Source organism: Neolamprologus multifasciatus, chromosome 6, assembly GCF_963576455.1.
Source record: "Neolamprologus multifasciatus chromosome 6, fNeoMul1.2, whole genome shotgun sequence".
In the NCBI taxonomy this organism is placed as follows: domain Eukaryota; kingdom Metazoa; phylum Chordata; class Actinopteri; order Cichliformes; family Cichlidae; genus Neolamprologus; species Neolamprologus multifasciatus.
The window spans coordinates 11,511,350-11,537,398 of record NC_140444.1 but is presented as its reverse complement, the minus strand read 5'-3'; the positions used below and the strand labels follow the sequence as shown (position 1 = coordinate 11,537,398).

Here is a 26,049-nt window from a genome sequence, read left to right as displayed (position 1 = left end):
AGCTGTCACAATGTGCCTTTACACACTCTTAGTTACTGTAAAACTTAAGCGATGGGAGCTGTACAGACCTGAATTTGTTTATTTTGTTGCACTTTTCCATGATGATAAATATGATGATCCCGCACCTCTTTACTCACACAGTGCACCAGCCTCAGTTACAGATCCTGAAGAGTAAAAATAAACTTTTTAATATATTTCCAGTTACAGAAAAAACAAAAAGCGACAAAGATGTTAATATAAGGAAACATTTCGATTTCTTTATTGTCTTAATCCTTACTGCAAAAATATATTAAAGTCACCTCGCTGTTGGTTTTAACATCTACCCTGTTCTTCGGTTGGTAAGTGTGATTGCACTTTTATGGCCATCGAACCTTTTTTTTTATACAATGCTATGGATATCAATGTGAAAATAGCTACATGCTTTTTTTGTTCTATTGTGAATGTAAGTTATATGAACTTATTTTTTTACTTTGTTCTGTTTATATTTGGTACTGTTTTCTTTGAAGAATGTGCATCATAAGATTTATTAAAGCTTCTATTTCATCTGAAAAGAAGATTGTGGTTTATTAGCATTAATCAATAACACACCACCTTTTTTTTCCCCACGAATGGACCTGTTGATCCATCCATCTTCTTCCGCTTATCCGGGACCGAGTTGCTGTTGATGTAAATTCCAAATCCATCCATCCTTCCATGGAATGGAATGATTTATAAAGCATAGTTTTTTATATTGCTTGTGAATCCAAATAGTCTTTTTTATTCTTAAAGGATTTTATTTAAATTTTCCTTTGAAAACTGCTTTAATCAAAATGATTTATTTAGTAATGATTTAAAAAAAAAGCCCTATACACTTAATGGATTCAAATGTTATAACTTCTACACATTCAATAAAATTGAACTTCTCTCTGCTTTTAAAATCTTGGCGCTCATTAGCCTTTCTGGGAAATAATAAATACTGATGATTAAACTCTTCCTTGATTGTAAGTGAGTAACCTATTGTAGTTATTCAGATGAAGAAATCGTGCCTATGCATGAACCCAGTAAATAATTTTCCTCATGAAATCACACATTTCTGATTTTATAAACAGGACCAGCAGCGCTTTGATTCAGGAGTAATGAATCACACTGGCTCTGCGGTGACGCAGGAACTGCATGGGTTGTAACTTGTGCAACTCTCTGCTGCGTGCTGCCTCTTATCAGGCATTTCACCTCTGGCTTTGGAAACATCTTACAGCTCTTTGAGCTGCTTCTGGTGCTGTTACTCAACTTAACGGTGAAGCTGACATTTAACTCGTCACAGCACACTGTTGCTGCTGAATCCATTATTTTTCTCTTGGACTATCATAATTAAGAATCTTTAAGAGGTAAGCCTCATCTCATGAGATTTCAGTTGAGTGTATTTTCATGATTTTTGTGCCTGAGGTCATTGTTTGTATTCTCAGAGATAAGATCATGGAGCGAAAGATCGGCGTCATATTGAGCTTCATTGGTTTGGGCACTGTGTGGCTGCGCTCCTTCCCCTGGCTCTGCAGTCTGCTGGTGGGGCTAGGGCTGTGCTTGGTCTATATGGGATCTTGGAAGAACATTCATATAGCTTTGCATACTGTTAAAAGAGACCTCATGTAAGTAGGTAGTTTGCATCGGCTTGTCCCACATTTGCTTCTATGCTGGTCCATTCCTGTTTGCAAATGCCCTTCACTGTTCTCCTTTCCTCTTCTTTGTGTCTAAAAGGTGTTTAGCTGTTATAATTAAAGTGAGAATTTCCATGTATCACCATCGGCGAAACCGAAGAACCATCCCTGCCCTGTTTGCCCAGGTAGTGACAGAACACCCAGACAAGCCCGCCTTGATATATGAGGCCACAGGAGAGGTGAGGTCTCATCAAGAATAACAAATAGAAAGAAAACATATCACCTTAATTAAAACAGCGAATAAACTGAATTAAGATGACTGATTTTACATTTTCATTTCATTTCAGGTTTGGAGTTTTAAAGAGCTCCAGGAGAGATGCCACGCTGTGGCCCACTGGGCATTGGCTCAGGGCTGGACTGAGGGTGATGTGGTGGCTTTGTACATGGAAAGTCAGCCTTTAATGGCAGCTTTATGGCTGGGTTTTGCTATAATAGGTGTTGAGGCTGCTCTTATCAACTACAACCTTAGACAGCAGTCATTGCTACACTGTCTCAGTGTTTCTGGAGCTCGAGCGATGGTGTTTGGATCGGAAATGACTGGAGGTGGGAACTAAATATACTTTATTTATAGGATAAATACAGAGCTTATTTGGCCAGAGGTGAAATAAAACAGCTAATAAAACATGTGCTGGTTTGCCTGCTTTACATTTTTCACACTTTTGATTGTCTTCCAGCTGTAACAGAAGTGAGTAGCATGTTGCAGCCCAGCATGGTTTTGTTCAGCGCTGGTAAGCAGGAAGACAAGGATGAGCTTCAGGTTCAGAGTTTGGACTCTCTGCTGGCCCGTTCACCCACACACCCACCACTCTACAAGATAAGGAAAGAGTTTAATGGTGAGGCTCTGTAGAATTTGTGCACATGGATAGGGGATGCTGCATTTGACATTTTACAAGATTTGATTGCAACACATTCTTGTCTTTAGCAAGTCTTTGCCTGCTAGAGTAAATGGCCGACTGCCAAAATTGGCTGTCTTGTGTATTTTTTCTTTTCTAATTTAGCTCACATGTGTGTCAAAAAAATGGAAAAAAAATGGAAAAAATCATCAAGTTACTACAAAGTTCAAGACTATGAACAATATTTATCTTTTATTTTATATAATGCATGCAAATACAACTCTGGCCATGTTAAATTCAATCGTTTATATTGTTGTGCCTTTTAACAAAGGCATTGTTTTTGTCTTTGTTATTGCTTAGCATTCCTATGTTGACACACTTCAAGTCTTTACTTGATTAGCCTGTATGGGACGGAGAGAAAAGAGAGTAACAAAAAAATATGTAAAGAATGACGGGAGCGTCACGGTGCATGCCACCCATGTGAAACACCGTCAAAAGGTTTTGAGAATGTAATATGGAAATTTCTTCTTCTCTTTGTATTTGCAGACAGGCTTTTCTACATCTACACTTCTGGTACAACAGGAATGCCAAAGGCAGCTGTTGTGGTGCACAGTCGGTAAGTTTATCTGTGGAAACATCTGCAAAGGTGATGCAGTCCACTGAGGGACCTAAACAGTTAACAAAACGTACTCTTTGAATTTTGTTATAAGACATGTCTATGACATTTCAGTCATAAAATTGCACTTTTAAGAGAATCCTTTAAATAATGAGATAAGTAATGATGATGACTTCTGTCACTTAGTTTGTTGTTCTTTTTTGTCAGGTATTACCGCATCGCAGCTTTTGGTTTTCATTCTTTTGGCTTACGTCCTGATGACATCATCTACAACTGCCTTCCTCTCTATCATTCTGCAGGTAGGCCTTGTTTCTTCTCATCCGTGTTTTCAAAATACATTTAAAATTAATATAAAATAAGACTTCCCATGCTTACACATCTTTACAAGCATGATGTCATTGTAATAACAATCAGAATCATTCTTCATAGCTCTTATGTTATTATGTCTATTTTAACGTAATATATTACCCCATTTTTAAAAAGTACATATTTTTACTTCCATTGGCTTTGATAAATGGTAAAATCTATTTGAGGTTTACAAATCTTATCGTTATACTAAAAATAAATTTTTTCCTGAAGTCAGACATTCATCTCACTGGACATTTAGTGATGTTATTTTCTGGGCTAAATTTGGTGAAGGCTCATCAGTTGTCGCGCGACCCAAATGCAGGATGTGGAGGAAGGCAAAAATAAACAAAAAGTGAGACTTTATTGGCCGATACAAAAATCCCCAAACATACCAAAAGAGAAAACAAAACATGAATCCATACCAAAAAGGGCAGAAGAAGAAGAACCCTAAAGTCACACTCAGGACAACAGTGTTTGGAGACTGGAGCATGACTAAAGTTATACTAAAGTTATAACTGTGTGCAATGAACTTGCAATTTCGGTGCCTCTGGAAAGGCTGCCTTGCAGTCAGGGACCAGTTGTTTCAGTTATTTGCTGTCTTCAAGGCAACTTTGGAGCATCACGATGGCGACAAAGTCATGTGAACAACTTATTCAGAATCCAGCAGAACCTCAAGGATTTCAAACAGAAATTCAGAAATTCCTCCAGAAATAGTGATTCAGTTGCTACAGAACGATTAGCTGCAAAATGACATAGATGCTTGAAAATCTTGATCAAAAGCAGCCGGCAGTCAGTTGAATGAGATGTGCTGCAGACAAGCTCCGCTTATCAGCTGAGACTGACTCGCTGTTAGCAATCTGTTTGTGTTTGTTAATGAGACTTATTGGCAACATTTCCCAATTTGTCTGCAAGTGACTGCAGATGGACGGCAGTTTTTCAGAGGCAGGTTGCCCCACCAATTGACCTGTGGAATTGTCTTGCAATCAGAAGTGGTTGTCCAAAGTTGAGGGTGTTGCATGCTCAATCTCTGGGCAACCAGTTGGCTCAACTATTTGCAATCAGTCTCCGACAGCACAACAAAACCACCAACAACAGCTGCCTCAACACGCTTTACAGAGGATAAAAAAAAACATTGAACAAATAAACAATGTGACAATAAACTGACATAGGACAGACACGCACACCAAGAGAAGACAGGAAGCAGGCAGAGGTACAGGTGGTACAGGCTAGCAACAAAAAGCAGAAATTGAAATAAGAAACACGAGAAAATTAATCTTCAGTGTGAAACAGAAAGTAAACAAAATAGGTTACATATGACTGAAACATGAAGGTGAGCAGTAAACATGATGACAGGGGAGCATAGAATGCATGGGATTAAAAAAACACTACAAACAAGAATAACTTTAAATTAAATTCTTTAAATTTGGTTCAAAAGTAAAAGTAAAAAAGGGCAAATGTTATCATATTTAGGTTATTACAAAGTTTTTCACTTCAACATAATTTCAAATCAAGGACTTAGGTTTACCCACTGAGCAATTTTCTTTTAATGAGAGGTCTAAAAGAGGTCTACTGGTAACTGTCAAGGCTAAATCAAGCTATATTCATAAGTGAAATTTTAATAAATGTCTAAATGTCTTTTGAAAAGCTTTTCACCTTTCATGCTTTCAAGTGTTAACACTGTTCAAATGGCTGGCATGGTTGACTAGGAGGGATACTGTTTCTGCCAATATGTAAAAGAAAGAACAAGTTTACAAGTATATATTTGCTTCACAGAAATCCTTGTTGTATGTGCTCATGTGTTCATGTGGATATTTACAGGGAACATCATGGGTTTAGGCCAGTGTTTGCTCTTTGGTTTGACTGTCGTAATCAGGAGGAAATTCTCAGCCAGTCGCTTTTGGGATGACTGTGCCAAACACAACTGCACTGTGAGTACGCTGGTGCAATAACTGTGCCTAGCCACAGGCCAAATGTCCTATTGATTTTCTTGAGCCAGTTCTATAAACAAGACTTGCGATTCGGTTTTAGTGTGTAATTGTACCTCTATGTCTGTGCGCACACATAGGTAATCCAGTATATAGGAGAGATCTGCCGTTATCTGTTGGCCCAGCCTGTTGGAAAATCAGAGGCTCGTCACAGGGTCCGTGTTGCCATCGGTAATGGACTCCGTCCCTCGGTGTGGGAAGAGTTTGTCAAGAGATTCAGAATCCAAAGAATTGGGGAATTTTATGGCGCCACAGAGTGCAACTGCAGCCTGCTCAACATAGATGGAAAGGTATGCTTACCTGGATGTTGTTTTACTGATTTCTTAGGAGGCTAAAGAATTTAAAACACAACATTTTTTTTTACATACCTGCTATGCTGTATGTTTGCACATCCAGGTCGGGGCGTGTGGCTTCAATAGTCGCATCCTACCAAATTTTTATCCCATCAGACTGGTCAGGGTGCAGCAGGATAGCAAGGAACTACTGAGGGATTCACAAGGCCTCTGTATACCCTGTGAGCCAGGTAACACCATGCACACACACACATACATGCAAAGCTACAATACAGAGAAAAAAGGCAAACAAAAATGTTGTAAGCAAATGCAAAAATCATCTTTCATCTTTGCAGGAGAGCCAGGCATGTTAGTGGGACACATCAACCACACTGATCCGCTCAGAAGATTCGACGGTTACGCTGATCAGGATGCCACCAAAAAGAAAGTCGCTCGCAATGTGTTCAAGATGGGAGACTCTGCTTATGTCTCAGGCATGTTTTATTTTGTCTCTTTAATGTTAGTCAGAATAATAATGATGGACTGTCTGTTTCTTGATTTCCAGTTTTATAATATCGTACATGCTTCATCTCACAGGTATCCAGAAAAAGAAAGCTGCAGATGCTAAATTGCCATATGAACTTTTACCTTTTTTTTATATATATATAGTTTTTACTACATGCAGTTCACATTTTAATTGGCTTCTGTTTTCATAAGAAAACTGAAAATAATTTATGATCATGACACCACTGAACTGCTTCCAGTACTGCCGCTATTTTCAGCAGTGAAAGTCCCATTCGGAACACTTTCGCTGCTGCATCTGTAATTTCACCACAGACAACGTTTTTTTTCACAGAGCAAACATCAACTTTAGTGTCAAGGACCATTGATTGCAATGAAAGGCTACGACAGTTTCCAAGCCAGATGATGGTGCATTGTGAGGCGCAAGCCTTCAAGCAGTTTGTGAATCGTGAATTCAACCCTCACTGAAAGTAGTCATTTTCTGGCTTTGTGAGTTGTCATTCTCTCACATTGTTCTGGATGAATTTTGACTCTTCTTTACAAAGTTGCTTCAGTTCATTGGTTTGTTTACAGCTCTCCTATCATCCACAATGGAATTTCAATCAAGTTGAGGTCTAGATTTTGACTGGGCCATTACAACACCTTGATTCCTTTTTTTGTGGATTTTTTCAGACTTAACAATGTGCTTGGAATGGCGGCCCTTTGGCCAAGCTTTAGTTGTCAGACAGATGGCCTTAAAGAGCAGTGATTTTGCTCGGTGATTGCAAAGCAAACCCAAATCACCCCTCCACCATGGTACTTGACAGCTGATTGTAGTCAATGGTGCTGTGCATTATGGCCAAACATCTCTACTTTGATCTCATCTATTTAAAGGACATTATTCCAGAAGTATTGAGGTTTGTTCAGATGCAGCTTTGCAAACCTAAGCTGTGTCATATTGTTTTTAGACAGGAGAGGATTTTTTCTGTTTGGTAACCTTTACAAATTAGCCATACTTGCTCAGTCTTTTTTCTAATTGATCTAATTAACATGCTAAGTAAAGCCCGTAGAGTCTTTGGCTTTTTCAAAATTCAAAAGCATCTGGCTGCTGCTTATTTCTTTAATTCCTATGGAAGCAATAAGGTTATACTTAGTATTTCCCAGTCCTGTGAATACGTTCTTTTTCACGACTGTCATTCATTTTCAGCGATCAGAATGATGATTATTTTATTGCTCTGTCACTGTCTGTGCTTTAGGTGATATACTGGTGATGGATGATTATGGCTACATGTATTTCATGGACCGCAGCGGCGACACTTTTCGCTGGCGAGGGGAGAACGTTTCCACGACAGAGGTGGAGGGAGTCCTCAGCAAACTACTAGGACACACCGATGTTGCCGTCTATGGAGTGTCTGTGCCAGGTACGGATGAAATGACTTATTTCATCGGTACATTTCAGGCAAATAAACAGACTCAAAAGCTGATGAATACTCTGTGTTTTATTGTGTTCAGGTGTGGAAGGGAAGGCCGGTATGGCAGCAATAGCTCAGGAGGGAAACCAGTTGGACCTTGATGCATTCTTGATCGGTGTACAAAGAGCTTTGCCCTCCTACGCACGCCCTGTCTTCCTTCGATTCATGCCGTCTGTTGACACTACAGGTGAACATCAGTGAAAAAACATTCAAACGGCAATGTGATTTTATAAAATTACATAAAAACTATATATATATATATTATCTTGTTCACAGGTACCTTCAAAATTCAGAAGACACGGCTGCAGAAGGAAGGACACAAGCCACAAAACTCGAGTGAAAAGATTTATTTTCTGAACAGTCGTGCTGGACATTATCAGCCTGTCACTGATGAATTATATGATGCCATCAATGAAGGGAAAGTGTCTCTTTGAAAGAAGGAGCTAACAAGGCTACTGGGTTAACACAACTTACTCTGACTGTGTTTTTGATATAGTTATTTTGTGTTTGTTGTTTTTTAAAGATGAACATTAAGCTCATCTACCTGAATAGATTTGGCTTGGTCAGATTTCTCTGAGGCATTATATATGTATATACATATATGAACAATGTGTGAATTTCCCATCATAATAAATAAGATTTTTTTTGTATTTCTAGTAATAAAAATTTTCTTCTTCTTACAAGAAAAAGAATGAAAACTCAGTAATTTATGGAAATTAAGTAATAACTATATCAAATAACTATTATTTGAAAATTCATTTTTTAACATGACCAATACTCCACAGCTGCCTAAAGACTTGTTTCAAACAGAGCAGCACAGAAAGACTCAGGACAGCACCACACGGCAAACTTGAATTACCATCTTGTGAATGCCTGTGCCAGCCAGTCCCGGTGCAAGTTACATTTTATCCTTCTAAGCATTTTTCTCAAGTTATCATGTGTCAAAATTAGTAGCCTTGAATCACGGCACAAAATATGTGGGTTCTTTTTGTGAAAGCAAAGTGACTTTTAACTTTCATCACCTAATACCAGTCATGTTGAGTCCAAGCACCAGTGTGTTATATCACAGTACATCCTGGGCATTGATTGGCTTTTAAGGCAGACACTGACACTAAATTGTATTTTAAAGTTAAAAATGATATCTGGGTTAATATCAATCATTCTCCCAAAAACTTGCGGCACATGGTTGCTGTCTGCAACTGATGTGCTGAGAATTCCAATGTGGATGAAGCAGATTCAACAACAGAAAAGCATCTTTATTAGGCTGCGAACGAGAGGAACAAGGAGCAGGTTCCAAGGAAAACAGAGCACCAAGGTAGCACATGAGAAAAGTGACAACAGAGACTAAAGGAATGTATGGGCATATATTGACACCGAGAACTAACTGGAGTTACATGTATGAAGATGATTAAACAGGCAGAAGGTTACAGACTTATATAAACAAAACTAAAGCTCAATAAATAAATAAAGGCCAATCAGACGCAAGTGGACAGTTTTTTTTCTCATCTGACTGAAACTATCAGGACAAACAAACAAGGCTGACACTGTATCCTAACAGCATATTCAAGTTTTAAAGACCCCTCCTGCAGCATGCATAAGACTAGGGATGGCTGTGGAAGTGGCAAACTTACCCATATTTTGTTCTGTTCCTGTCTGTGTGATGTAGAAACTGTTGACCCCAGGAGACTCCCTCAGATGCTGTCCATCTTTTATGGGGTCGAGGGCCTCTTGAGTTCATGAAGAGACCAGAAAGTTGCATGCATTCATGCAAACTAACTCTAGAGGGCAATGTGTTATCAGACATACTAGCAGCTACCCTAGTGTTTTTCCACACGTACTAATATAAAACGTATCATATCGTCAGGCACAATCATGCTTGTCTGTTAAAATAAACAGCAACACCACAAACTAATTAATTCCAACCTTGCAGTTGTGTGAAAAAGAGTTTGTCATTTTAAATACCCGTTCTCATTCATTGACTAGTTGTGAAACATTTGATTGAATCAAGCTTCTCTTTATTCAGTGACAATTTTTTTCTGTCAGGGATTTCACTGCATGACTGATTCACTTTTTCCATTGCAGTGTTTAGTGTTACTCTGGTTGTTTCACAAAAGTCTTTCACATAAATCCCTCTCCATGTGTTCTTCTGTGTACCTAACATACCAAATCACCGTGAGTGGTATACACCAAATGTTTGTTATATATATTGCTTATTTATTAGTTTTTTTAATATTTGTTAGTCTCATATGTTTCGAATCATCAAAAAAAATTAGACAAAAATAGCCAAAATAAAAGTAAAATTAGTTTTTAAAAGATGTTCATTTACTAGAGGAAAAAAGCAATCCAAACCTACTTGACCCAGTGTTAAAAAAGACACCGGTTTGTGATGCTAAACCCCAGTGTGGCTGAATTAAAATAATTCAGAGAAGACGAATTGGCCAAAATTTCTCCACGATGATGCCAAAGACTCATTGCCAGTTATTTAAAATATTTGATTGCAGTTTTTGCTGCCAAGTATAGCAGAACCAATTATTACTTTTCATGTATGTCCAGATACGTTTGGATAGATTTTTTCCCTTAATATATTAAGTCTGGTTATTTTCATTTAATATTAACATTCATTTCATTGACATTCATTTGATCAGAAACATTTTAGTGTGACAAAGATGCACAAAAAAGGAAATCAGGAAAGGGCAAAGAGTTTTTCACAACACTATATAACAAAAACTAAGAAGAAGCATAACTGATGCTCTGATCAAGTGCCACAACAGGAGAGCAATGACGAGATCATTCTGCACAAAAAGTACTTTTACTTCATTTTTGGCATGTTTCTGTACATCTTTTTAAATAAGTAAAAAGCAGAAACACTACTACCACTACTTTTTCATAAGTTATATTTTGAATATGAGAATACGTCTTTTACCTAAAATAAAGTACATCTTTTCTCGTATTTGTACAGACTTGACAGAAACACAACCCACCTCTCCAGGTCTTCAGTTTTTCTTGGCATTGTGGTCTGCATGTGTGCGTGTATGTGCAGCTCAAATTTCATGTCTTCACTATTGTGAGACAGCACATATGTAAGACAATGATAGACACAGTTATTACCAGCTCAGTTTTCAGCTCGATGCTGCTTTGAAATTCACTCTAAATTCAGCTTGAATCAACTAATCTTGGATTAACACAAGGCGGCATCTGTTTGGGAAGGAAAATGAATATTTACAGGAGATTTTTTTAAAGCCCGACTGCTGCCTTGTTTAAATATCCGCTTGCTGTGGTTGCAGGAAGCATGCAAATGAAAAAGTATGAAACAGTCTTGAGAGGGCCCCCTTAGTCTTTGCAAAGAATAGGGTTCAGATCTTGTAAGGCTGCGAGCGCTCTGCTGTTATTTGATGTCTTCGTGCTAATGTTTGGTTTGGCTTCGTGACATCGGTGCAACTGCAACTAGAACACCAGCATTCAAGCACTCTTGCTGGCAATCATCTACCCCGCTGAAGTGTCCTTGAGGAAAAAAAGTAAATTCCTGCCAGCTGCTCTGCATCTGATCCTTCAGGAAGTTGCTTTATTGCTTTCAGTGAAATAAACAGATATCTTCTAGGTCTTTCGCTTTTGTGATCCTGTCAAGAGAAATCTGAAATACATCCTTGAAAAGAAAAACATGTGAAATAACTTTTTTTTTTTCATAAAATACTGGCTAAGTTTAGTTGGTGGGGTCTCTGATCGTATTCACATAAAGGAATAAGTTGGGAAAATAGTTTTGGTTAATCTTCTGCTCATAACTCACAAGGGATGCCAAATAAAGAGGTTTCTTTGCTTTGGTAAAACTTGGAAAACAACATTGTGAAATTTGAGGTTAAATTCCTGCATGCCAAAGTAAAAGGAGTGCAGAATTAAGAATACCACAGTGAGATATTTGGTAAATGTTTATACGAGCTCCCTCTTTTCATGTAACCTCAACTTATAAAGTCTGTAATAGGAAAACAGCATTGCTTATTTTCTATTCTTTCTTTAAATGTAAAGTCTTATGCTCATTACCTAACACTTTTCAGCGTATAGCTGCCCATGTTAAAATGTAAACCATGTGCCGTGCATGGCTTCCAGCTGCAAATAGTTTACTTAAGGGGTCCTAGTCATCCAAACAGAACACTGACAAGTGCTCCTCACATTTCTCATAAAACTCTGGAGAGTCAAGTAACAAGAGAGGAAAGATAAGGCTTTTTGCCTTAAATCCAGGAAGAGGTCTATGGAGAGGGACTTGGCGGTGACAGTTGAAGCCTTCAAACGTGATGCCAGCTTGGTTTCACGAATGCAGAAGCTGGATGTTTGTATGAAACAGATGACAAATAATGAAAACAGCTTAGTGGAAGTGCGCTACATGTGCCCATGTGTCTTGGTATTAGAGCTGCGTGTGCAATATGTCGAGAAGTGAGGCTTACTTTTTTCTGTGACCTGCATGAAACGATATCTCCACCTCAAACGTAAAGCTCGGGCAACGTGCGTCCACCAGATGTAGCCATATATCACCCTGCAGTGTCAACTTGACTTTATGACCCTGTAATTTATGGTATATATTTTCATATCCAAGGGCTAGCTTCATTCCTTTCTTAGTTTTTTTTACTACCTCAGTCGTCTCCCTCCCATTGAACTGTAGCAGTAATTAAGTTCTGGTAATGTTTGGTACTTGCGTGTGTTTGTTGGAACGTGCACAGTCACAGTTCAGGGGTTCTTTTAGTTTTCATATTAACACATGCAGCATCAAGTTTTAAATTATTCAGTGTTTGCACTACCAGGATTCAGGCTTTTATTAAAATAACAAGTCTTTCCTTTATCCATTAGGGGTCATGCTAGTGAACTTTTGAAGTTTAAATAACTTTTGCCGCTTTGCACACATAGATTGCTGTGAATGGGTAAACTTCAATCAGGCATGTTTTTGGCCAAAACTCTGAGCAGCAAGTTCGGAGACAGTGGCAGGGACAAGATGAAACACATCAACCTAAAAAAGCTGCCTCTGCCTGCATCTCTTCATGTGTTTACCATACAGGTTTTATAGAGTTTGGCTTCATGTTTTTCCTCTGTCAGCTCTCTCTTATCATCTTCAGATGTCCTCCCACTCAGCCCCAGTAATCCTGACAGCTGACTGTTACCTCTTTCTCTCTCTCTCTCCAAACGTTATCAGTTTCAAGGACAGTGAAAATTGGGTCTCTGAAGTAAAATTGTTCAATGTCTTAGTCATTCTCTGTGTGCTGCACACAATTACCCCTCTCAGCTATATAGCTCTATCATCAGTTTGCTCAATTACAACAGCTGATTCTGTGTTGTGCCACTTCACCTCTGTCGCACCATTTTCAGAGAATGGATTTTGTGGCTTGATTCCAAGTTGATGAGGGTGCTGAACAAGAGGCAGGGCAGTATCTAGCTAGAACTTCCCTTTGTTATTCACCATACTCAGTTTCAGTCAGGTCAGTGACAGTTCATCCAGCCCTTATGTTCTGTTAATACTTCAGACGTGCCAATGTAATGGCGGCTGGGTGACAGCAGGAGATGAAAACTCCTTTGTTTAGTGAAAGCTTTAATGTCAGTCTGCGTAACGTGTCATCAGATAGAGATAATAAATGAGGATAGCTTGATAAATGGGCCGAATATTAGTTTTTCCTTGCTGAATAATTTCAGCATCGCAACAAATAAGATTAAAAATAAGCATTTATCAGTGTCAGTGATTGTGTGACATGAATTTTGTGCAAGCTAAATGTTTAACATTCATACAGATCTGTGATTTTTTTTGTGAATAAAAATGGGGAAACAGTAAATCTGCCAAATTCTCATTTAGTAACACCTCAGAGTTTCACAATTGCTGCACCCGTAATAACGAAAAAAGCAAAGGTGGAAGCGTGAAGGTGGAAATGACAAACATTATGAAAGCCAAAATGAAAGAGACAACTGATTTCTGAAGCTTGAAAATAGGAAAGCAAAGGTCTTTCTGAGGGTTTACCAACAAAAATACCACGACTGACCTTCAATAAATGGAGATCTATCCTTTATCAACAAACTGAGGGTTTTAAGGCTAAACTGCCAAATGAATGGGAGTGCACAAGCACTGACATGCTTTTATTTGGCATCTTTGTCCAGAGTGTTGACTGCTAACATACGATTTATGGACCCCACCGCAGTGAAAAGTCTGATGAAGATAAGGTAAGGATAAACAGTGTGAACGGATTAGGACGAGAGCTAACGTAGATCCAAAGCGATGAACTAATGTCAAAATCTGTCATTATGATTTTTAAATAATGTCACCGGATTGCAGATGTTCACAAATCAAACCAGTGTAAAGAATGTAAGATTTTGTCTTACATTAACAAAGAAAACAACAAAAGCACGAATCTTATTTTCTTTAGGTGACGAAAGAGGTGATTCCTCAGTGTCTTTACCGACTTCACTTTTTAACCCGGCAGCCATGCAAAGGTATAAACACAGTATGGAATGTGAAGTATTGTGCATGCCCTTAGATGCATAGAGTATTTTAATGGAAGTTGATGTAAGCTTTTCTTTTTAAACCATGTTAATGCTATGTTTTATAAAGCCTATAGGTAGTTTTTATGCTATTTAAACCAACTGCATAGCTCTGATATGAGCTGATAAAATTGGTGGCTTCACAGTGCGGTTTGCTGAATTATTGAAGGGTAAAATTTAAGTGCTGTTATCTGAAATGCTGACATTTGACTTGGAGCAGATGGATCTTGCATGCGGCAGTGTAGGTTGGATTTGTCAGCAGAAGGCTAAGAGACACTACTGGACACACAGGAAGCCCACTCAGAATGCTCTCCGCAAAGCGAATTAATGAAACATTTTGTATACCCAGTAAAGTAATGCAAATAAAAGCATTTTTAAAATGCCATCACATTGGTTTTCCTATCCCGTCACTCTTCTTTCTTTCCACGGGCTTAATATGTGTGCTGCGATACTTTGGAGCTCGGTCTCTGATCACAGCAGTGCTGTGCAGGATCAAAGACAGAGTGATTATGGTGTGTAATAAGGTGAGATTAATTGTGAGTTTTATGCCCCAGAGTTTGTTCAGATTGTGCTGTCACAGAGTAAAATTCAAAGCTATTGCACATTTCCCCGTATGTGTCTGTTTCTGTCTGGGCATGTTCATTTTACCCTGCACCTGGGAACAGAACTGTTGACTCTGTCATCTCAATTAATTCTGCAAATGATCCTGTAGATATCACTGCCAGTACTTGCACAAGGTGTGACTGAGCAGGGATTTCTTTACATTTTTATGTCTGTAAGCTGCTTAATTCTCTTCTCACATCAAAATTATTAATATTCTTGTGATAAATTAATATGGTTTTATTACCTGACCTGCTATGATGCCAGGTATCAGCTTGAAAAACCTCTCTTTATCCATCCCTGTACTATCTTTGAATTTATCCTAAGAGACATCCTGACTTCTCATATCCAAAAAAGGTATATGTAATTTTTAGTCTAAGTCAGACTTAAGGAGTTGTTTCTGGTTTAAAAATAAGTGTGCCGTGCTTATCTTGAACCGATTACTTGTTACGCTGTCAGTTACATGCTACATTTTGTTTTCCTGCTGAGATGAGACAGTCCCACAGCAGTTTGTGCATCTCCATGTCAATCCCAACATCCCCCACAGCTCCATCTCTGGTGTCTCTGAACCAGTACATGACAAGCTGCTCCGTCATTGTGACTGCCAGCAGAAGCCCAGCCAAACCTCTGAAGGCTCTTAATCAGAATCTGAAAAACTCATGCCAAGCATCATGTTTGACAGAGGAGACAAGGAGCTTGCTCTAAAAACTCAGAAAAACATATGCTCTCAGTCCTTGATGAAGGCAATGAGCCATGAAGGAACTACATGGCGGCACAGTAGAGGCTTTGACCTCTAAAATTATATTCTTTGCATGTTTCTGTTCAATTTCCAAGAAAAAGAAAAACATAAATATGTAAAGTCTCGTACATAAAGGTCATGTACATTTATTTAGGTTGTAAAATGCACATTAATTAAACTACCAGAAGAAAAGAGACTATATATACACCCATCAGGCATAACATTATGACCACTGATGGGTGAATAACACTGATTATCTCTTCATCATGGCACCTGTTAATGGGTGGGTTATATTAGGGATCAAGTCGACATTTTTTTCTTCTTCTCAAAGCTGATGCATTAAAAGCAGGAACAAATTGTCAAGTGTAAGGATTTTGAATGAGAAAAGGGCCACTCGGTGTTAGACAGGTGGTCATAATCTTATGCCTGATCTGTGCATGTTCTTAGCACAATGGTGCAAACGTTGCCTCAGAGCCAGAAGGTTCCTGATTCAAATCCCAGTTGGGATTCTCCGAGCATGCTCTCCGTGTGCCTGAAGGTTGACTCCGGCTTCCTCCTAAAAACAGGCATTTTAGGAGGAAGAAACTGGTGACTCAAAGTTAGGGTTGAGTTAAAAATACGTGCTTTTGTTTTATATTATAATGCAATATAACATATGGGTAAAAAGACTGGTTGTCTAAAGGGCTTTGAGTGGTTGATAAGAAAGAAAATGCTACATAATTAAGCGCAGCAGTAGGCGTTAATAGTTTAAGATGCTATAATAAAGCAAAACCATAGCTGTGAGAACACGTTTCATGTGGGGGTGTTGTGAGGATGATACAATATGTGTGACTTTAGGATGACACCCTCAGCGCCATATGAAAAATATCAGAATAAATACGTTGAAAAATACAGTTCATATAAATTTAAAGCTCATATGTGTCTGTGAAGGTAAAACCATGTAAGAAAACATATTAAAGGTTGCACAGACATATTGTAGCTGGACACCATATAAAAGGCAGATTTCCACAAATGCTGATAAAACAGTTACCAAATAAGCTGTTATTTAATATGGATACTGATCAGAAGACAACATATATAGGCAAAGTAAACGCACACTGCACAACAACGGTTAGAACTTATGAAAGGCAGTTTCATTGTGTATATATATATATTTATATTTTATACAATTATTATTTGTACAATTTTAAAGAGCTTGAAAGTCAGTATTTGGTATGACCGCCATTATTCTTTAACACAGTCTGAACTCTCTTAGGCAAACTTGTAATCTTTTAAAGTAGTCTTCAGGAATTGTTCTACAGGCTTCTTGAATGGTATTTCAAAGTTCTTCTTGAATTTTGGCTTCCTTTGGTTCCATGCTGTGTCAAGATGATCCCACACTGCTTCAGTAACGTTGAGGTCTGGGGAGGCCAATCCATAACTAATGGTTTCACTGTGTGGTTTTATATTAATTTATGCTTTTTATGCATTGTGAATGCATTTGGAATTATTTTTAGGCTGAAACATGAATCTGTTGCCAAACAGGTGATATAATATGGTAGATTAAAATGTATCTATTCATAGTTCCAGAGTTCTTTTCACAAGATCCCCAACATCACTGGATGAAATACAGCACCAAACCATTTCACAGCCTCCGGTGTGTTTTACAGATGGCTGCAGACAGTCACTGTCCGTGATAGGCTGCTATTAACAAAGTGCCTAAAGACACAATTTAAAATTGCTCCTTTCCTAAGCTGTCTGTATGTGTAGACACAACACATCCATTTAGTTAGATGCCTTTTTATGTTTGAATGAGTCATAAGTGAGTTGCTTAACAAAAAAAACCAAAAAAAAAACTTTGTAATGCTCAGGTACAAGGAGCAGACTGTGTGATGTATTCTTAAAAGGGAGGACAGCATATGTCAAAGGGAAAGTATAGATGGCTTTATTAAAAAGACAAGGTTGTTTGAATACATAAGGAGGATTTGTCTTATCATAACCTAACCTCTCAGTACCTCACTCACAGTTCAATGTTACTGTAGCTGTGGTGCATACAAGCTGGCATGCAATGGCCTTTTGACAACAATGAGTTCCCCCGAAACCAGTTCAGACCTGCCTTTTAAGTCAGCCAGCTCCAATCCAATCTCATGTCAGTATAATACAACAGTGACACCCTTGTCTGCTGTGTCTTCTGGTCTAAAAATGAGTTAAAGCACAACCCATGTCAGAAAAAACCCCTTTAAAAGACCTTCAGAAATCACGGAAGACTATTGCTCAAGACCACTTAAACAATAAAGTCTGTCTTTTTTAAAGCAAATTATAAATAAATGAGGAATGCTTCAAGACTTTTGCGAGTACTGTGTGTTTATAAATGCATTGATTAGTGATTATTATTAACAGGTAGTTAATAATATGCTTAATAACAGAAATGGATTGCTGTATCAAACCATTAAAAAGTGGCCATGCTGAATGCTTTCAAAAGCGCAATTCTACTTTGGATTCATAGTGATTAAAATGTTATTATGTATGTATGTATATGGGGACAGGCCAGTGCACTGTATATTAAAGACCACCAGTAAGGAGGGTCCCATTCCGCACTGGTCGGAGATTAACAATGATTGCCTCTGGTGCTGTTGGCCAACAAGGAGCCTGTGGAAACTACGGTACTGTTGGCCGAAGACATATGAAGAGGAGAGGGGGAGGCGACAAGAGAGAAGGAAAGTTAGAAGTTAAGAACTGAGAGTAGGTGTAAGCTATAGCTGGTAAACAGAGAGTACTAGCTGATATGATGGCAAAGACAAAGGTAGTTATACTGATATTTCTTGTAGGAATGCCATGCAGGAGGAAAAGTGGAAAAGCACAGATAAATGGATGTAGTGAGGGAGGACATGCAGAGGATTGGTGTGACAAAGGAGGCTAAGAATAGGAGGAGATGGAGGCAGATGATCCACGATGGCAACCACTAAAGCAAGCAGCCAAGAAAAAAATATAAGGAAAAATAAAAGTAGCTTATGGAGTCTGAGTTGTACTTTATGTTTTCATTTGTAATTGTGGACATGTAGGTCATCTCTATCCACTAGGGGGTACTGTAGTACCTTCAGCGCCACCACTTTCCAGCAAAAAGACTCAACACTGGCCAATTACACAATCTTATACTTGCGGATTTCTTCTCACGTTGAGATCCGGGAATCATTTCTCACTAATATCTTTCATTTTAATCATTCAAGTTTAGTGTTAATCAGTAAAATGCCTGGTAGTGCTTAGGTTTGCTGTACACCATGATTTTAATTATTTGCTCTGTAATTAATATTTATGTATACAAAAATCACCATTATTGTCATTATCATGATTATATTGTCACTTGGGTATAACAGGTGCATGATTATGGGACACGGCATGAGATGAAAGGCTTTACTCAAACAGTAGCTCCAAAGCAGAGCGTAAATCCCCTTAGTTTAGAGTTTCTGGACGATATGTTGCAGAGGTATGACAGGCCTGCAGTGTGCTCAACACATCTGACACGCCCAAACGGCTTTCCATCTGCTACAGCTGGATCTATTCTTAAAGGGGAGGGCAGCATATGGCAAAGTGTGAGTCCAGTCGGCCTTATAGGAAAGAGAAGGTTGTTTTATATATATAGGTAGGGTTCATTCTAGCTTAACCTGTCAGTAGCTCGCGGTTAATTTTCTCTGTAACTGTGGTGCATAGCGGCTGCGAAGCAACGGCCTTTGGACAGCAGAGAGTTCCCCTTAAAGCAGTCAAGACCTGCCCTTTAATTCAGCCAGCTCCTCTGCCATGTACACACTGTCGGCATAATACAACAGCGGGACCCTTGGCTACTACATCCCCCAGTCTCCTTCTCTGTCCGCCCTGGCTTCTAGGAGTTACTCGTCCCTGCCATGCACCGGGTCAGCTCGCTACTGCTTACCTTGCTGTTCGTTCTCCTGCCGGGCCGGAGCTGGGGCTATTTCCCCGAGGAGCGCTGGAGCCCCGAGTCTCCGATCCTCGCTCCCCGGGTCGTTATCGCGCTGGTCTGTCGCAACTCGGCGCACTCTCTGCCGCTGTTCCTCGGAACCATCGAGCGCCTGAACTACCCGAAGGACCGCATTGCGCTGTGGTGAGTGTCATCAGTGTGTCGTGTCAACGTATTAAAGGAACTAGCTGACAGTAAAGTACAACAAAATGGGATTCACTGTAAGCTCTCAGTGGCGCACGAGAGACACGTCGAGCCCGGGTTTAAATTATAGAAGAAAACTCTGCGTGCGTTTGCGCGTGCGCTTGTGAGATTCGATCAGATGGGGGCGCTGTGTTCTAAAGCTGTGTGAACACATATGCAGCGTGGGCTTTATCTTTGTAAATGACACCAGAGATGAAATGAGTGCAACTGGGAGCAGCGTGGCTTCCCCTACTGTGTGGACCTGAGCTGGCAGAGCAGGGAGGGCGAACTCCGCCTGCAGAGTCAAGCCCATGAAAAGTTCCATTCAGTCACGGAGCTTCTCTTACATAGTCCCTCTCTTTCTCCCCTATCCCTCCCCTTTCTTTCCCCTCCCTCTTCCCCTTCCTCATCTTCGCCTCCAAAAGTCGTCTGGAAACAAAACTAGTATTTAAAACAATTTTGAATACATCTTTTACAATGCAACCAGACACAATAGACTGTGAACGTGAGCCCGTGTATTAAAACGCCTCCGCAGGACTCATCTTCTTTTACCTTAAGGCTGTTTTTTTTCTGTTGCCACCCAGCCCCCCTCCTTCTAGATTTTTCCTGTCTCCAGCTCTGCTAACTTCCTGTGATCCCCTGCCAGTAGATCTGTTCTTGAAAATTGAGAGATTCTTTTAAATTTTTCATCAGCATTCACACCTGACAGGTTAGATTATATGCTAGTTGGCAATCCAGTGGCCTAATGAAAGAAAATGAGGGGCTAAACGCCTCTAGCAGAGTTGTGTTTAATGTGACAGCAGGAAGGGGAATTAAAACTAAACATCAGTCACTCCTGTGAAATGGCTGTTTGATCAGAGGATGCCGTGCTTCATTTAAATGCTGAATTGAACTTTTTCCATCAGACCCAGAACGAGGGATTCAAGTGTCCGCGTGCCTCTTCAAACAAACCAACCTGGATGTTGAGCTTCTTTCCTTGTGTCTGAGCCAGATATTTGTGCCTGATTTTAACCATGCCCATGTGGCAGCCAGTTTTCAGCGGGCTCGCTTTGATATACAGCATAGCTCATCTCTCCGTGGAAGAGCTGATATAAAAAGTTTTGAAATGCAGTGTGAAAGACATATTCTGAGCTGCTGGCTTGCCACCTGTCGATGTCTGCAGTTATCAACGTGACAGGTTAAGATGAAATACTTGGCAAACGGCCACACACACACACACACACAATGGTGAGTGTGTGTGCTCTGCAGGGACATGCAGTGGGGATGTTATCATCAAGCCATAAATCATCTTCCTCCTCCTTCCTTTTTTTCCCTAGCACTCTCATATCCGTTAGGCATGGCTGCAATCACACATATTTATTTTTCACAAACCCTTTTTAATTCACTACCTCTGGCCATTCAGAACTTCACAGCTGTCAGAAATTTGTGTCCAACGGAGAGAAAAGAAGTAGACACATGCAGAGAGAGAGAGCGTGGGAGAAGAAGATAGATTGGTTAGCTGGTCACATGTAGGTGCTGAGATGACACCGCTGTGTTAAAAACGCCACAGACAGATGGGAAGGCTAACATCAGCAGCACGTTGACTGACGCTCATTACATGACAGGGTTGGAGTTAAATCCATTTCTGCCGTGTTACACATTCTTTCCCTCTTTCACGCTCCGTCTGTGTTTCTGTCTTTGTCTCTGCCCCTCCCTGACACACTTAGATTTGTTATGATAGCACAGAGAGCAGCTGAATGCCACCCTCCCCTTCTGTGGCTCTATTGTCTGCCTTTCTTTCCCCGTCCACACCTGATACTAGCGATGTGACGCTTTGAACCTCAAATGACAGCAAGGCCATAAAAAGGATTATGAGGGCATTCAAAAAGTTCAGCAACTGAGCGTATGAAAATCAAAAGCTGGTTTACATTTGCTTGTTATCTTCTTCAAGGTCACATCCGTTTGTAGCCCTGCACTGCTTCCAGCAGCGCTGGGAGTCTCATTTTGAGCACTAGTAGGAGTGTAGCTGTTAATTCACTGTGGAGCTTGAACTTGGATATAGAGAAAATGTCAAATTTGATGTCAAAGATTTTATCAGTCAGCATCATCGCTGGTGATGAGAGTTCTGTCTCTCGCTAAGACCCAAAAGTGTTCAGCAGAGGATCCTGCTGTTTCCAATCCCCCAAAATGTCCATTAGACGAGCAGCACAGCCAGGAGCATGTTTGTTTTCTTTAGGGTTATTTTTTTTTTTGCACTGTGAATTTGTCCTTCAGGCTCAGACTATCAATGTCCTAAAGTGTCTTAGGTTGCCATTAAACTGCACTCTTTAAATATCAACATATTCATTGGCAAGTTTTTCTTTGAACATTTCACTCATGTTCAGCTTAGTCTTTGTGTCATTTTCAGTTTGTTTATTGAGCCACTTAACACTGACCCATTAATAGAACAGACACCCAACTCAAGTGTTGAACCGGCGTCGTGTCTACACATAACAGACAATTTAGCAAATATCTCATTTAAATTTTATCTTTAGACATTTTGTTACTAGTAGCCTGTCACAAAAACATGTCATTTCTTTAGTTGAATGTATGAAAAATAACATTTTTCTTTTATCAAGAAGGTCAAAACAGTGTCTTAAAGACATAACCTTAACAAATGTGAACAAATCCAGGAAAGACCTAACACAGGACCTGAGACACATCTGAAAATTAGTGGCAACAGGTGTTATGAACTGATGAATCCAAATTTGAAAAATTTAGTCAAGAGACAGGTACAACAGTGACTGTCTACATCCATTTGGAAAACACGATTTAGTGCAGCATTTCACCCAGTGCTAGTGGAGATCTTTCTAATATAATGTAATTGTTAGTACTGTCACCATCTTGAAGGTGTCTGATTGTTTCATGACAGTTTCATTTTCAGTCTGACAGTGATCTTAAAAACACTGCCAATGCAGAAAAAGAATACTTAGATAAAAAAAAACCACACACAATAAAAAACTTTGAGTGATGCATTGGCCTCCCCAGAGTCCAAACCTCAAAGTCATTAATGCAGTGTGGGATCACTTTGATAGAGAATGGAATAAAAGGCAACACGTTCGGGGCGTTCAAAGAAGAGATCAGAGTGTCCTTTAAGAAGCCTGAAGAATTATTTCTAAAGCCTACTTACAGAAATCACAAGGCAGTCACATAAAGGCAGTCAGGCACAGGACAGCATAAGCAGTAAAGGACCAAAGTGGAATGTGTGCAATAAAGGACTATTCTAATTATGCTAAAGACATTCAATCCAACCTTTTAACTTCGACTGTAATTGAAATCTGCATTGGTGAATGCATGTCAGGGATGAGAATGTGTAGGGTATCCCCGTGTCATCAGCTGAAAGAATGCCAGGCTGCAGCACATGAAAAATGACCTTGCTTGATATTAACATGTATTACTTATATTTATTATATACATTACTTATACATTAATTTTAGGTTCCAACACAAGCCTCTGAAGGTTTGTGACCATGGATAAAAAACCTTCAGAGGCTTATGCAATGACTTAGAGCTTACCACCCAAATATTCTCATACATCTTAGCTTTGTGGGCTGTTTCAGCATTTTTCAGTTTGTTTCGTTTCCTTCAGAGTTGTAGTTGCTTTGTTTCGCAAGACAAAGTTTGTGATTAACCAGTACACAGCACAGACAGTATGAAACACGTGACCATTGTATCAGCCCACTGGTTGTTGACTCTGTATTTTGAAGTCTCAGTGTTGGTGTTTCAGCCACTTACATGTTGTTATTGTTTTCTTGAAACTGTCATATGTGGATAAAAAGGTTGAATCTCAATTTATCAGCTAAAGCTAGTTAGCAAGATGCATTAATAAACTGTAGGTGCAAAACACAGAAACAGGTATCAGCTAATTTAATGATGCTAAATCTTTCCTCACCAGGACTAGAACACCTAGTCTTTTATCTCTAGAACAGGGGTAGGCAACGCCAGGCCTCGAGTGCTGGTGTCCTGCAGGTTTTAGATCTCACCCTGGGTCAACACACCTGAATCAAATGATTAGTTCATTACCAGCCCCCTGGAGAACTTCAAGACATGTTGAGGTGGTAATTTAGCCATTTGAATCAGCTGTGTTGGATCAAGGACACATCTAAAACCTGCAGGACACCGGCACTCGAGGCCTGGAGTTGCCTACCCCTGTACTAGAATGAATGCTGAACTTGATCCAACTCTGTTGAATGTTTAGCAAGGTTTAGTTTGCTAACACCATAATAGCATTATAAGGTTTGTTGGGGCTTTACCTTACAATAAAAAAATATTGGTGCCATATAAATAGATGGTGGATAATTAAATCTAAAAATGACTGAATTTTAAGGCTGAAATATTTTGTACAGTTGATTGATATTTGAAATTTTCACCTAGTTATTAAATGTCTTTATTCCAGTCAAGACGTGTTGATCTACTGATGCTCATTTCTGTACGATTTTGGAATATTAAAAATGTTGAGTTTGTGCACCGTCAAGTGTTGCAAACTATTTGAACTTTATTACTTAATGCACAAAACATTTCCCGCTTGATTTTTGGAAACAACTCACAATCCTGATTGGAAAACAACCAATAATCAATCTATAATCCTCTCTACCACCTCCATACTTCAGTGTATAAAACTGAACAGGATCATTCTTCTTCCAAAAGCAGAAGCTTTGTGTAACTATTTATGCAGAGACATTAGCTGACTGCAGTAAATGAGACAGAACAGAAGAGAAAACAACAGGGCTCCTGCTGAGAAAATGCTGTTTGAGTGGCAGAATAATAAATGCTGGCGAATATTAATAAATAAAAGTACATCATGTACAGGGATTACTGTGGTTGTTTGAAATGTAGTCAGTGACCCAATAAAACAGAATTTTATAGCGACACCGACGAAAAATAGTTTTCCTAGGTTTCACAGCCTTGTCTTATTAATGCTAGGATTGGGACCAATGCTATTCCAGCATGTCTCTAATATACTGTATATTGTAATAATAAATTTCACACATAATGATACATGTTCATCTCCCTTTAAGCCAAATTAAGTCTTAATACTTGTTGGTACCAGCAGAACTATTCTTTACTCAGAGTTCGCTCTCTCCTGTCATCACTCCCACAGGGTGGCGACAGACCACAACATAGATAACACTACAGCCATCCTAAGAGAGTGGCTCATCAAGGTCCAGAGTTATTACCACTATGTGGAGTGGAGACCCGAAGATGAACCCAGGTACGTGCGTGCCCATGTGTGACAATGGGTCTCTGTGCGTGTTTGTGTGTGCGTGGTGTGCACATTACTTAATGCATCTGTCTTTGCATGCCTCAGTGCCTTTGAAGATGAGGTGGGGCCCAAGCACTGGAATAATCTCCGTTATGAACATGTAATGAAGCTCCGTCAGGCAGCGCTGGACACTGCCCGTGAGATATGGGCAGACTATCTTCTGGTATGCTATCATCCACTCTGCAGCTCTACAACTATGTGCTCTCAGCTCTGTGAATAAGGCGATATCTGTGGAAATTACAATACGCTGATTCACGACACTCCACTCTCTTAACAGCCACTCATCCACATTATCCACAAATGCTTATATCTCTTCAGAGAACTGAGCTAAAAAAATTCAAAATATGCAAATTTCAGGCTGACATTTTTACTAATGCTGTTGTGTCAAATGTTAAATTCTTTATAGTTTTAAAACCCTAGTTCAGGGAAGAACAGTGCTTTTGCACTTGTAAACAACTACAGCTCCGTGTACCTGGTAACTAAAGGCTGAACTGCCAGAAATGAGCTTGTCTTTTTTATTTATTAATTTTTTCGCTGTTTTGTTAGAGCTGTTTCGATTCGACAATGCAAAAGTACACAAGAAGTTAGGCTTTCAGTGTATTATACAATTGTATTGTTTTAAACCATTATTATTTAGAACTTTTGCGTGCTAATACCTGTGTACAAGTAAACTTGTGGCCAGTTAGCCAGTACTTTGAGATAGGACTGTTTTACATCATTCCTTCATATATTAGGTAAACAGGTAAATATGCATTGTTTTTTATTAATATTTGCGATGTAAGTAAGAAATAACAATTTAAAAGATTTTCCACTAGTTCCTACCATATAGTTTTACATACAGTCATGTGAAAAAGAGAGTTTTTATAGGACTCTGTGCAAAGTTGCATAAACCACAAGAGTTTTGGAACAATAAGTGGAGATGTTTGATCATAATGCATAGGTTGTCTAAAACCAAACACAGCATCAGCACAAACACCTCATACCAACTGCCAAGCACGGTGGTGGTGGGATGATGATTACGGCTTTTTTTGCACTGAGTTGAATGCTATGGTAAAAATGGTAAATGGCCT

At 39.3% G+C, this 26,049-nt stretch overlaps 2 protein-coding genes and 1 long non-coding RNA gene across 4 annotated transcripts in view; 2 read left to right on the top strand and 1 right to left on the bottom strand.

The window, feature by feature from the left end:
- Positions 1-1,111: 1,111 nt before the first annotated feature.
- Positions 1,112-8,355, top strand: LOC146516526 (long-chain fatty acid transport protein 1-like). Its single transcript, XM_085163530.1, has 14 exons — positions 1,112-1,364; positions 1,443-1,622; positions 1,732-1,870; positions 1,979-2,234; positions 2,366-2,524; positions 3,071-3,140; positions 3,348-3,439; positions 5,307-5,416; positions 5,554-5,763; positions 5,870-5,996; positions 6,102-6,239; positions 7,503-7,667; positions 7,759-7,905; positions 7,995-8,355. The coding sequence occupies exons 2-14, from the start codon at positions 1,453-1,455 to the stop codon at positions 8,150-8,152; spliced, it is 1,941 nt and encodes a 646-aa protein (XP_085019656.1). The 5' UTR covers positions 1,112-1,364; positions 1,443-1,452; the 3' UTR covers positions 8,153-8,355.
- Positions 7,980-26,049, bottom strand: part of LOC146516525 (uncharacterized) — an 18,616-nt gene continuing 546 nt past the window's right edge. Inside the window, exon 2 of the long non-coding RNA XR_014874651.1 lies at positions 7,980-26,024. This is a non-coding gene — a long non-coding RNA (uncharacterized LOC146516525). The remainder of the gene's footprint in view (positions 26,025-26,049) is intronic.
- Positions 18,904-26,049, top strand: part of LOC146516524 (procollagen galactosyltransferase 1-like) — a 23,728-nt gene continuing 16,582 nt past the window's right edge. The window contains exons 1-3 of one of the 2 annotated variants that reach the window (XM_085163533.1): positions 18,904-19,660; positions 24,818-24,928; positions 25,025-25,142. In XM_085163533.1, coding sequence (XP_085019659.1) covers positions 19,443-19,660; positions 24,818-24,928; positions 25,025-25,142 — 447 coding nt within the window. In that variant the 5' untranslated portion in view covers positions 18,904-19,442. The remainder of the gene's footprint in view (positions 19,661-24,817; positions 24,929-25,024; positions 25,143-26,049) is intronic. The other variant, XM_085163531.1, reaches the window with a different exon arrangement.

What these genes read in the sequence shown, in the direction of transcription:
- LOC146516526 (XM_085163530.1), top strand. Translation starts at nt 1,453, where the DNA reads ATGGAGCGAAAGATCGGCGTCATATTGAGCTTCATTGGTTTGGGCACT. An exon ending in ACTGTTAAAAGAGACCTCAT is followed by an intron (nt 1,623 to 1,731) that starts GTAAGTAGGTAG and finishes TGTGTCTAAAAG; the next exon opens with GTGTTTAGCTGTTATAATTA. An exon ending in GTGCCAAACACAACTGCACT is followed by an intron (nt 5,417 to 5,553) that starts GTGAGTACGCTG and finishes GCGCACACATAG; the next exon opens with GTAATCCAGTATATAGGAGA.